Source organism: Hippopotamus amphibius, chromosome 3, assembly GCF_030028045.1.
Source record: "Hippopotamus amphibius kiboko isolate mHipAmp2 chromosome 3, mHipAmp2.hap2, whole genome shotgun sequence".
Taxonomy (NCBI): Eukaryota; Metazoa; Chordata; class Mammalia; order Artiodactyla; family Hippopotamidae; genus Hippopotamus; species Hippopotamus amphibius.
The window spans coordinates 67,388,271-67,401,084 of NC_080188.1; the positions used below are offsets into that span (position 1 = coordinate 67,388,271).

General features: G+C 33.4%; 1 protein-coding gene across 4 annotated transcripts in view; it reads left to right on the forward strand.

The window, feature by feature from the left end:
* Positions 1-12,814, forward strand: part of RAP1GDS1 (Rap1 GTPase-GDP dissociation stimulator 1) — a 149,077-nt gene that overhangs the window by 27,958 nt on the left and 108,305 nt on the right. For all 4 annotated transcript variants that reach the window (XR_009052698.1, XM_057727897.1, XM_057727896.1 and 1 more), the window contains exon 2: positions 1,260-1,367. Coding sequence is in view for 3 of the 4 variants with exons in the window: in XM_057727897.1 (XP_057583880.1) it covers positions 1,260-1,367 (108 nt within the window). In the remaining variant the exon portion in view is untranslated. The remainder of the gene's footprint in view (positions 1-1,259; positions 1,368-12,814) is intronic.

A 12,814-nucleotide genomic window follows, 5' to 3' on the forward strand; every position in this document is an offset into this window, starting at 1 on the left:
AGCGTTCTCAAAAAAAAAAAAAAAAATAGAACTACTACTCCTGGGTATATATACCAAAACACTAATTTGAAAAAATGTGTGCACCCCAATGCACATCAGCATTATTTGCAGTAGCTAAGGTATGGAAGCAACCTAAATGTCCATCAACAGATGACTGGCTAAAGAAGATGGGGAGCAGAGGTGTGTGTCTGTGTGAGTATACACACACACAGTGGAATACTACTCAGATATAAAATGAGAATGAAATTCTGCCATTTGCAACAATGTGGACAGACCTAGAGAGTATTGGCTAAGTGAAATGAGTCAGAGAAAGACAAATATTGTATGATATTTATATGTGGAATCTAAAAACTACAATGAACTAGTGAACATAGCAAAGAAGAAGTAGACTCAACAGGTATAGAGAACAAACTAGTGGTAATCAGTGGGGAGAGGGAAAGGGGAGGGGAGACAAAGGAGTAGGGGATTAAGAAGTACAAGCTATTATGTATAAAAGAAGCTACAAGGATATATTGTACAACACAGAATATAGTCAATATTTTATAATAACTATAAATGGAGCATAACGTTTCAAAATTGTGAATCACTATATTGTACACCTGTAATTTATATAGCATTGTACATCAACTGTACTTCAGTTAAAAAATTTAAAAAGAGCTCTTTAGAATCCTAAATAATTTTTAATAGTATAAAAAGATTTGTAACAATCTATAATTTAGTAGGAGAGCTTTGCTTTAAAATCCAAAATGTATATGTTTTGGCTTAAAGAAGTACTTTGAAGTGTTTTTTAAATGGCAGTGTTAAAACGGGTTTATAGTCATCAGACTTTATTATTTTCTCATATTATTTTGAAACTTTTCTAAACCTTCATTTTCATTTTATGTATTTAAAATATAACAGAGGAAGCCAAAAATGTAATAAAGTATTACTTGCAAAGCTATGTAATTTTTTGTGGATATTTTGTTTTTTTTCAATTAACCATGGCTGATTCCTGAACTAGCAAAATAAGGTATAAGAATGCTGAAAAGATGTTCTGTGACTATCTATGGAATATTCTTGGTATCGTACAGATACAGAATGAGTATTTTATATGAGTTAAGTGGATAAAATTTTATTTAAAAAATATGTAATTGTATAGTCCATTGCCATTTTGGAATGTATGTGGAAATTAATTCACCATAATGGGAGCCTTTTACCTGTTAGCGATAAGTAACATGATGGTCAGTGAGGTTTCTGATTTCTCTTTTTTCTCTGAGCAGATAATCTCAGTGATACCTTGAAGAAGCTGAAGATAACAGCTGTTGACAAAACTGATGATAGTTTAGAAGGGTGCTTGGACTGTCTACTTCAAGCCTTGGCTCAAAATAGTAAGTTTTATTATGTTTACTCAAATGCCACACAAAAAAATCAAATCAAGTCATTCAGAAATTGGTATATAGTTTAGCACATAACTTGCATTCACATAACTTGAATTCTTTTGAATCCTATCCTTGAATACTGAGTTTGTTTTACATGTTCCACCCTCCTACCTACCTCCCCTCCCCCAGTATACTGAAAGCCAAGTTGATAGGCAGAAGAAAGGAGGAATTGATAGGTGGTGATGACATTAATACCAGTCCCAGAGAGGCAATTCTTAACAGATAAGCACCAAAGTTGTTTTTCTTCTTAACTCCTACATTTATGCTTTTAAAAAAAAGACTGTGTTTACATGTGGGGAGGAGAAACAGAGAGGAAGCTTTAAACAAAAGAGAGAGAGGGAACTTAAAACACTTAAATTTTTTTTTCTGAGATGTATTTAATCATTTTACTTTGAAATAATGTGTATGTTTAGGTTTAATTAGAAAGCGCCATTAGCAGTCATCCAGAAAGCCCTTAAAATTGAGGTAACACTTGATCTGTAGTGGTGTGGTAAATAATACTAGAGATAAAAATTATACAACTCTGTAACTTCATTGACTAATACATTGTATTATTGCATTTGATCTATCATATTTATATTCACTAATTTCTGTATTATCACATTGAATAGACAGATACAGATTAATTTTTGTTTGTTTCCTTAATTCTGCTTGGTTGTGCTGTGGTTTATGCTGTACTTGTTTTTAATTATGGCATTATTTTATCCTGGGACTAATTATGTAGCTGCCAATTAATTCAGGAGGAAGTGTAGACTGTATTGTTAAAGTTCAGTTTCAAGCACTGAGGTGTATGCATTTTTTTTCTTTTTTCTTTTTTAGTAAACTGTGACTAGAAAATTTAAAATAATTGATTGCAGTACTCTTCATCAAAAATGCACATTTAAAGCTAGCTTTTAAAATTCTGTTTTAGTAATTGTGTTTGCTTTTGAGATTATAATTCTGTCAAGCTATTTAACGTAGAGTTATCAGAGAAGGGATTTAAAAACAAGGAGTCAATAAGAACATCTGGATAAGGGTCATAATGGTAAAGAAAAAGAACAATAAGAGAATGTGTAAGGCTGTGTACTCCATTATAGTAGATACATTTATCTACTATATGTAGCTACATTTAAATTTAATAATTTAATTAAATTAAAAATTAAGTTCTTTAGTCTAACTTTTCAGTAGCCATGTTTGATTGGTAACTACCTTATTGGGGATCACAGATATGAACTCTTTCCATCATCACAGAAAATTCTTTTGAATAGCACTGGCCTTAAGGGTTAGAGAGAACCACGTGATGACTTGATTTTTACACATGCCTATATAGGCAGAGTTACATAATCTTGTCATTAGTCTATATAAATTTAGTATCTCAAGGTCATTATTTTTGAAGTGCTGTTTTATTATAACTTATTTTGTTTTAAATGACCCAGTTTTTCTCTGTGTTAGAAACAAGTAGTATTTTCTAAATCAACCATTTGTTCAAGACCTGAAGGACATGGAGGCGATGTCCTTGGTTAAATGTGGAGGCTTGCTCAGCCCTCTCCAGGAAGGACTGGTACATAGAGAGATGAAGTTGATGAAGAGAAATGAAAAAAGGAAGCACATTTTTATAGCTTTTAACAGATTCAAAAAATATTGACAAGTGTATATAGTTGTTGAATTAAATTTCAGACCCGTTGCAGAGTTATTCATTGGACCCATTTATTGAAAATGGTCTTGAAATTGTATATCATAAACTGTTAAGGCCAAATAGTTACAAAGTGGTAATGAAAACTACAAACCACCCATTTAATTATTGACTCCTCAGGAAGGGAACAAAAGGAATATGGCTTCTTAAAAATCTGCAACAAAATCCATAATTGTCCTCACATCTGAGACTATTGACCCAAAAGAATTTGGTGTAGGAAGAGGTAGTTCATGTAGATGTTCCGTCTTTGACTTACGAATGGTATCTATCATTGATTGAGCATCCACTGTGTACTCAGCACTAGACTTCGGACTGATATCTGTTGTCTAATCTAATCTTTCATATAGATCCATGAGGAGGTATTATATACATCACCATTTAAAAGATAAGGAAACAGTCCCTGTAAGGGTACTTGCCTTGCTCTGGCAGAGTCTAGAGTTTGAATTTGAACTCTTAATTTACAAAATAAAAAACTACATTCTGAGTAAAGTGCAGCTTTTTTCCTGAGTTTATACAGTGTGAAAGTGTTTTCAGAAGCTATATTTTAATATTGTGTCTTAAATTTTTGCTTTTTCTTTAAAATAGTTTCAAATTATTATTACAGAGGAAGAAGATTTATGAACCATTTTCCCCCTTGAGCTATATATTTATTTTATAGGCATTAATTGGTATGTTTTATAAAATTAACATCTAGCCTTTAAGCAAGAGAAAATTTTAAAATACCAGTGAGATGTTTATTTTATACAGTTCTTACTTCCCTGAATAAAGTGTTTGATCCATTGCTACTTCTGTGGTCTTAAAGGTAAAATTATAAAGCATATAACTTAAAATCTGTACTGGCGTATTTTACACAGAGAAGTTCTAATTTCATAATTCTTCCTAGTGTCAGGTGTTTTAACTAAAAATATCAATGGTTGCACTAGAATTGCATCTAATCAAGAAAGAATGGTTTTTCCATTCTGTGCAAAACGGTAATGTGTGTAATGGAAATCTAATATTAAAGTTTTATTTTACAATTTACTAACCTGTCATTGGAAAGGACATTTCTGAAAGAAAAGAAATTATTCTTTTAAGATTTTACACTGTGGGAATTTAGTATTTTTGAATTGTACATTACAAATGATCATAATCTGAAATTAGAATTTTTACTTTGGTGTATGCCTTCAGAGTGTTTTCTTAAATTGGGGGGGGGGGCATTAAATCTAGTATTAAGGATCTTAAGAGACAAAAGTTGAAAATTTTGAATACTTAATAGATTTGATGGAAAACATTTTGTTTAAGCAAGCATTTTGCGGAAATCTCTCATCTAAATTAATATAGAAGCATTCATTCACTTATATAAATGCTTCAGACCTCAGCTTTAAACGTTTTTAGTAAATACATGAAGGCTACCAGCCAAGAGATCAGCCCGTTTACTCTGGTCTCTTGATTCAGCAAATAGTTAGAAGATTTTCAGTAAATGCTTGTTGAATTGTAGTATCAGTTACTTATGCGTATTTGAAAATGTAAAACAGGCCACATTTTTATCCCTAAGCACAAGGCAGGAATTGTCCTTAGAGAGTATGATATCTGAACCACCTTATAAGACAGACTAGTAGCATGAATTAAAGGCCTCCAAATAAGCAAAATTAATAGTCCATTCATAATAAAAATTCTATTCTGTTGTAAGAGCATTGGGACCATGTTCTTGTTGGCTGGGGGAACCACCAAAACAATGCCAGCATGATCACCAGCACATCTTTTAATTTTTTTTCCTGATGGATTAGGCTGTTTTCCTCTGTCTCATTGCTTCATATACCTTTGTATTTTAACTTTAATTAATTGCCTAATGGCAATTCCTATTTCATACAAGTGTCACATAATTGTTTATTATCTATAGAAAACCCTATGAAAGAACATCAGTTTACTTTTCTTTAAAGAAGAATTTAGTATATAGTTCCATATTCCTAACTTTATAATACTCATCTACCTGTTGACTGTCTTAGGTTATTTCTTAGCTCTTGTTCTTTATTTTATTCATTATGTTGGTTTTTGGCTCCCTACTAGGCTATGATCCTAAACATATCAAATTATGTGCAGAAGCTACTAATGTAGATTATAAATCTTCTCTAACAGTAAGAATTTTCTGTTGTTTGCTTTTAGTCTGCTTTATGCCTTTAATATTTCTGAACAGACTTATTGTCTTATATCAAAATTATTTCCTAAGTAAGGAACTCTGAAATTTATTATCAACTGTTTTTCAATGGCCTTGTTAAATCTGCATTTACTGACCATGAAAGATTGCTGTTGTTTTAGTAGAAATGAAAATTTACTTAATTCTTTCATAGTAGTATCTAGATTTTACTTTTTTACTCTAAGTCGTCAAATATACCACAGGGTGATATGTTTCTTTTGCAAGCTGAATTCGTTATGGTCTTTTTTTTCCCCATTTTGTTTTGTTTCATTTTTGGCTGCGTTTTCATTGCTACACGCAGGCTTTCTCTAGTTGTGGTAAGCAGGAGCTACTTTCTGTTGTGGTACGTGCATGGGCTTCTCATTGCAGTGGCTTCTCTTGTTGCAGAGCACGGACTTTAGGTGTGCAGGCTTCATTAGTTGCAGCACGTGGGCTCAGTAGTTGCACCATGAGGGCCCTAGGGTGCACAGGCTTCAGTGGTTGTGGCTGGCGGGCTCTAGAGTGCAGGCTCAGTAGTTGTGGCACACAGCATGTGGGATCTTCCTGGATCAGGGATCGAACCCATGTCCCCTGTGTTGGCAGGTGGATTCTTTTTTTTTTTTTTTAGCTCTTTATTGAAGTGTAATTGCTTTACACTGTTGTGCCAATTTCTGCTGTACAACGAAGTGAATCAGCTGTATTTATACATACATCTCCATATCCCCTTCCTCCCATGACTCCTTCCCACCGTCCCTATCCTTCCCCTCTAAGTGATCAAGAGAAAAACAAAATACCATATGCTCATGCATATATGTGGAATCTAAAAAAAAAATGGCACTGATGAACCCAGTGGCAGGGCAAGAATAAAGATGCAGATGTAGAGAACGGACTTGAGGACATGGAGATGGGGGCGGTGCAGGGGAAGCTGGGACAAAGTGAGAGAGTAGCATTAACATGTATACACTACCAACTGTAAAAAAAAAGCAGGTGGATTCTTAACCACTGCACCACCAGAGAAGTCCCTGAATTCAGTATGTTGTTCACCTCCTTTGCATACTTTTATGTTATGTGGCTTTTTTAGTTATTGTGTCCGTCATTCATGAGGGCTTATGACTGGTGCTAATCATAAATTACCAAAGGTTCAGTTTTTACTAAATAAAGGTAGTATTTGAAGAACAGGAGACTAGACTTAACTAGAGAGTGTGGCCAACTAAAAAGACACTGACAGTTCTTGATGGATTAAGACCCCTGGATTGCCATAGAATAGTAGTAGCCACCTAAGTGTGAATTTTTCTACACAGTCTCTAAAAAACCATACAAATCAACAAAAAGATCAGATAAAATCAAATATTTATAACCTATGCCTAAGAGACAGACTAAGAACTTCAGATTATTAGGAAAGAGAAATAAATATCCAGATCTAGCCTACTCAGCTTCAGAGCCCATTTTAGAGAGAGTTCATGAAGACTGCAGAGACTACACGGAAGAGATGAGAGGGTTTGAATCAGGAGCCTAAGGGTTACAGTTTACAGTTAAAATTGCCTTTAGAAGAAAAAATCTTATCTTGGTGGGAAAATTCTAAGATCTGGCCTTAGATTCGATTAGAGCATTGGCTATTGGGAAATTGAAAGGAGGAGACTTAAAAGTACACAGGACCCTAGGCAACAGATCAGGAGAGTGCCACTTTTGGGGATGAAGTTTTTCTCCCTTGTAGACTTGGTGATGAAGGGAAAGAAGGACGCAAGATGGGGAAATTAAGCTTTCTGTAGAAATAAGAAAATCATGCTGTTAGAAGACACTACTAACCCCCTTTGGTTTAAGTTCAGAAGAGGGAGCTTTTGAACTAAAAAACCTGAGAATTCATCCTAAATCTTTACCCTTACTGCGTACAAATTTTAATACTAATTAAAGAAAAGAAAAACTATACACTGAGTAGGAAACTGCAAATTATATACAAGGTGCTACAAGAAACAAAGCAGAAAGTAAGAATCAAAACATTTTAGTTACTAAATTTTTTTCTCCTAAACCAACCATGAAGTAGTTAACAATAACAGAACACTGTGACCTATGTTAAACATCCTTAAGCCTTTGCAGATATGAAAAGGAAAAAGAATATTTGAGTAAGAAATTCAGAAACTTGGAACCAAAGTGGATAAATACTAGGAAGATGTGAAGTAAGAGTTGACTGGAAGATAATGAAGAGGAAGAGTCATTTTAAAAAATTAAGACTAAATTACAAGGTACCAAAGAAGAATAGAGGTGACTAAAAATTTAGTAAGGAGCATTGAGGAAAATGAGCAAAATGAAGACAAAATAAAAGATCAAAGAGAAAATGATTAATATAGAAGATAGGCAAAAAGATCCAACATATATGCAATTGGAATTCTTAAGGGAAAAAACAAAACATTGAAATGAAGCTAATATTTAAAAGTATGGGGACTTCCCTGGTGGTCCAGTGGTTAAGAATCTGCCTTCCGATGCAGGGGACGTGGGTTCATTCCCTCTCTGGGGAACTGAAATCGCACATGCTGCAGGGCAGCTAACCCTGCGTGCCACAACTACAGAGCCCACATGCCACAACTAGAGAGAAGCCTGAGCTCTGCAACGAAAGATCCCACATGCTGCAACGAAAGATCCTGCATGCCACAACGAAGATCCTGCATGCAGCAACTTAAGACCCAGTGCAGCCAAAAAAATAAAGTATGAACTTTTCTGACGTATAAAAAGACCTGAATCTATATGTTGAAAGAGCCCAGCATTTACTTGTGAAAATTGACCTTGAAGAAGTCTAGCAAAACTTTTAGACTTTAAAAGTAAAAATAGATACAGAGGAGAAATCCTCCAGGCCTCCATGCTAAAAGATCAAGTTATTTAAAAAGAAAAGAAAATTAGATTGGCATCAGACTCTTCAACAATATGCAAAGCAGTTCAATATTAGAGCAGTATTTTCAGAAAACTCAAGGAATAAGAATTTTATATTGAGCCAAGGTGCTCAGTAAGTATCAAGGCTATAGAAAAATTCTGTTAACAGTGGAAGAACGCAGGGAATATTATACTCATTAACCTTACAGAGGAATCTTCTAAACTTGCACTGTCCAGTACAGTATTCATTCTCTGACATGGCTATTGAGCATTTGAAATGAGGCAAGTCTGAATTTAGGTATGTTGTAAGTGTAAAACAACATACTATATCAAAGACTTAGTTACTTCCCCCAAAGTAAAATATCTCATTAAAAGTTTTTAAATTATTGATTACATATTGAATCTCATTTTTAAAATTTTATAAAATATCTATAAATATTTTATTTCTTTTGGAGCTTTATAGGCCATCATTTCTTTTTTTTAATAAATTATTCTCTTTTTTAGTTTTTTCTTATGTGGACTTTTTTTAAAATTTATTGTATTTATTTATTGGCTGCATTGGGTCTTCATTGCTGCAGGGGCTTTCTCTAGTTGTGGCGAGCAGGGGCTACTACCCTTCATTGCAGTGTGCGGGCTTCTCATTGCAGTGGCTTCTCTTGTTGCAGAGCATGGACTCTAGGCACATGGGCTTCAGTAGTTGTGGTATGTGAACTCAGTAGTTGTGGCTCATGGGCTCTAGAGCGCAGGCTCAGTAGTTGTGGCACACGGGCTTAATTGCTACACAGCATGTGGGATCTTCCTGGACCAGGGCTTGAACCCATGTCCCCTGCATTGGCAGACAGATTCTTAACCACTACACCACCCAGGGAAGTCCCTAGGCCATCACTTCTTGAATTATGGGTGTTTACAAGTTGGGCCAGCCAGTGTGATATGATGGAAATGCAACTTAGAAACAAGATCATCATCATTGTCAATAAAATATAGTTGGGTTATTCACTGGGGAGGAGAGGACATTTTTAAAAGAGGTCATTTAAAATAATGAACCTTAAGTTCATTGTCCTAGGGTTAGATTCTAAGGAAGTAGTAGCATATAGGTCCAAGATGTATGTTAGTTGGAAGTAGAAAGAAGAGACAGTGTCTATTCAAATATATTTATATCCAGGAGTTCGTAGAAAGGGATCACAGAAAGGCTTGAATCTGATTGAAATAATGAGAAAGACCATCTTGAAATCTTTCCTAGGCCACAAGATTAGTAACATGACTCTTGGTGCTGTTTGCCTTCCTAATGTGTTTTTTAGCACTGTACTTCATAAGGGACAAAGAAAGCTCTTATTATGTACAGCCTGCAGAAGGAGATAAGCCTCTATTGGTATTTGTAGTTTGTGATGAAGCATTGACAGAGAACTTGGGTTTTCTTACGCTAGCTAATTAATAAATGATACCACTTTTGCTTCTTAGGTTTGCTAAATTTGAAAATTTTCTTATGTTCCTAACAGTAAAATATGTAAGAGAAATGTGATTTGAAATGATACTATATGCCAAATATATACTGAAAAAGATCTACGATCCTCAGTAAAATACTGATACTGACTCACTGTCACTAAGTTGTTGAGGGGGAAGTTGATGGGTTTGTGCTGCTGTATCTTCCTAACATTTGTTTCCAACACAGTCGCATGTAACTGTGTAGCTGCAGCTAGCTGTGGGTCTTCTGTGGCCATATGTTTGATCTATGTTAACTGGCTTCTTGAATTAAATTTTAACCCGGTATGTCCTGAACATGTCAAAAAATATGAGGCATGTAGATTAGACTTTTAATTGGTATAATGAATTGGAAATGATTTAATAAGAATTATATATTCTCAACAGAAAAGTGTAGTTTGATATTTAAAGGAAAATGGCTTACAGTGAGAAGTAGATTGGTTAAATTAATCTATTTTCAGTGTCTTTGCTGTGATTATGGATGTTTGAACCTGATATTAAAGATATGGGCAGTAGCATACCACTTTTTAGCTCCTGTAGTACTTGATAGTCATGATGGTTGTTGCCTCTAGAAAGCTTTCTTACATAGTTTAATGCTTTCACTTTTACCTCTTGGAATTCAGATTTCCTGAATACCCACTTGGCATTGTAAAACAAAGGTTAAAGTTCACCATTAGGTAGACTTTGGAATCTATACATGTGACATTTTGAGAAATTAATGAATCATTATTTTTGCTAATGGAAGCCTCTATGTAAAATATATGTATTCTTGTTATTATAATTATATGATTTTATTATCTTCAATTATTTTTATATATGGTATAGGTGAGAATTTAATTTTATTATTTTTCTAGACAGTCAATTTTCCCAATACCATGTGTCATTTAATCTTTTCCTTATTGATTGAGGATGTTCCTTTTATCATATAATAACTACTTAATTTAATATAATTGGGCAGTCTTGGGGTTTTATTTTATTCCATTAATCTGTTTGTCTATTGTGTTGTAACCATGCTATTTTAGTTATAGTAGCTTTATTGAGAAAGTTCCTCTTTATAAATCTGTTTCAAAGTTTTTTATTTTCATGGGTTTGTTATATCAGAGGAGTTCTGTAAATACTTTATAGCATTCCTGGAAAATGCTGTTGAAATTGGGATAAGCTATAAATTAATTTGGAAAGAATTGAAAACTTCTTAATATTTTGTTATTCTAAAAACAAATTATATCTTTTTAATTCAAGTTTTCTTTTTTTATGTCTCATTAAGATTATGTAATTTGGTTCACGTGCTTTCCATATATATCTTTTTTGAAGTATTATTCCTATGTATTTTACATTTTTTGGTTGTTTTTGCAGATGGATTTTTTTCCCATTATAACTTCCAAGTGGTTTTGTTGGAGATCAATTTGAAACCTATATTGATTTTTATATCTTCATTTGTATTCAGCTACCTTTGGAATTCACTTATTAGTTAAAATAATTTTTTAGCTAATTCTCTTGGGTTTTGCAGCCAGAACATACAGAAAGTGTTATTTTTGATTCATCTTTCACTTGTGACTATAGCTGACTTACTGGGTTGGCTTGAACTGCCAGCAAAATAGCAAAATAACAGTGGTATGAGTAGTATCTTATTTTAGTTTCTGATATTAATGGCAACCCTTCTAATGCTTCACCATTCAGTATAATACCTCTAGACTTAATATAAAAGTCCTTTTTCATGTTAGGAAGAAATTTAATGAATGAATGATTTTCTTACAAACATCATGAATGGTTACCTTTAAACTGTAAGTCCTTAATTAATATTAAGAATAGTAAACATTTTTATTTTTTCCTATTTTAAAGTTTGTTTATAATGAAATTATTTGTTGAGAGCATTAATACTAGAGTAAGTTTTTCTTAAGAATGGAAAGTACAGTGTAGTTTTACAGTATCAGAGTCAATGTCATTTAGTGGAGTAGTGAGGTTCAGTATAATTTATACCAGCCTTTGTGTATTCAGGGACAAACATTTACCTAGTAAGAATTACTACCTAAAGAATAATTAAAATTAATAATGTTAATTGTATATTTCAGAATGAATGATTATTAAATGGTCTGATAAACATTTTAGGAAATTTCTCAATCTAGTAATTTATAGTCCCCAAAGGTTCAAAGCTACAGTCAGTAGAGCATTAATTTTGCTACCAGATAATTGTTTTGTTACAATTACAAGTTCATTTTATTATCACCCTTTGAATTATGTCTATAGCTGTAAATTGAGGTACTCATTTTCTTTGTTAGTTTGTTTATATTACTCAACCCTGACAGTGTGAAATTGATTGCTTATTTTTCTTACTTTATTTTTAATATAGTTTTACATAGATATAAATTTAGTGCTACATGTAGTTTTATGCAATATAGTTTTACAAAGATTCCTTAGACATTTGTAATGTTATATGAATTTTAGTATTTCGGGATTTAATAAAATATGAATATAAATTATTTTATAAATTTAAAAAATATTTTAGATACTTGGCATTAAAGATCATTTTAAAAATTTCTAACATTTAGCTTAGAGGGGAAAAAAAGAAACACTAACCAGAAAAGTATGTAATTGAAGTAAATTCTTCTCCTTTTGTAGGTTTGATTTTATATGAATCTCAATCCATATAAACCTATAGTTTATGTTAAAACTGGAAGAGATGCTGTACTATGGGAATGTGTTTTATACCAAGTAAATAAACAAAAGCAAAGTTATTTAACTTTTCATTGTTACTCATTTATTACCTACTGCAATGTTTTTTTTCTTTTGGCTACGTTTGGTCTTCATTGCTGTGAGTGGGCTTTCTCTAGTTGAAGTGAGAAGAAGCGACTCTTTGTTGCAGTACTCGGACTTCTCATTGCGGTGGCTTGTCTTGTTGTAGAGCACGGGCTCTCGGTGCGTGGGCTTCAGTAGCTGCAGTATGTGGGCTCAGTAGTTGTGGCATACGGGCTTAGTTGCTCCGAGGCTTATAGGATCTTCCTGGATCAGGGATTGAACCCATGTCCCCTGCCTTGGCAGGCAGATTCTTAACCATTGCACTACCAGGGAAGTCCTGCAATTTTCATTTTTTGAGTTAAGAATGTATGTGAATATTAATTACCAACTGCAAAAAGTTTTGAAATAGGAAAAATAGTCATAATGGTAAAGACAAAATAGAGAGTAATAAGTTAACTATTTGCTTAAAATATTCAGAGTGAGGGAAGAATAGCCAGA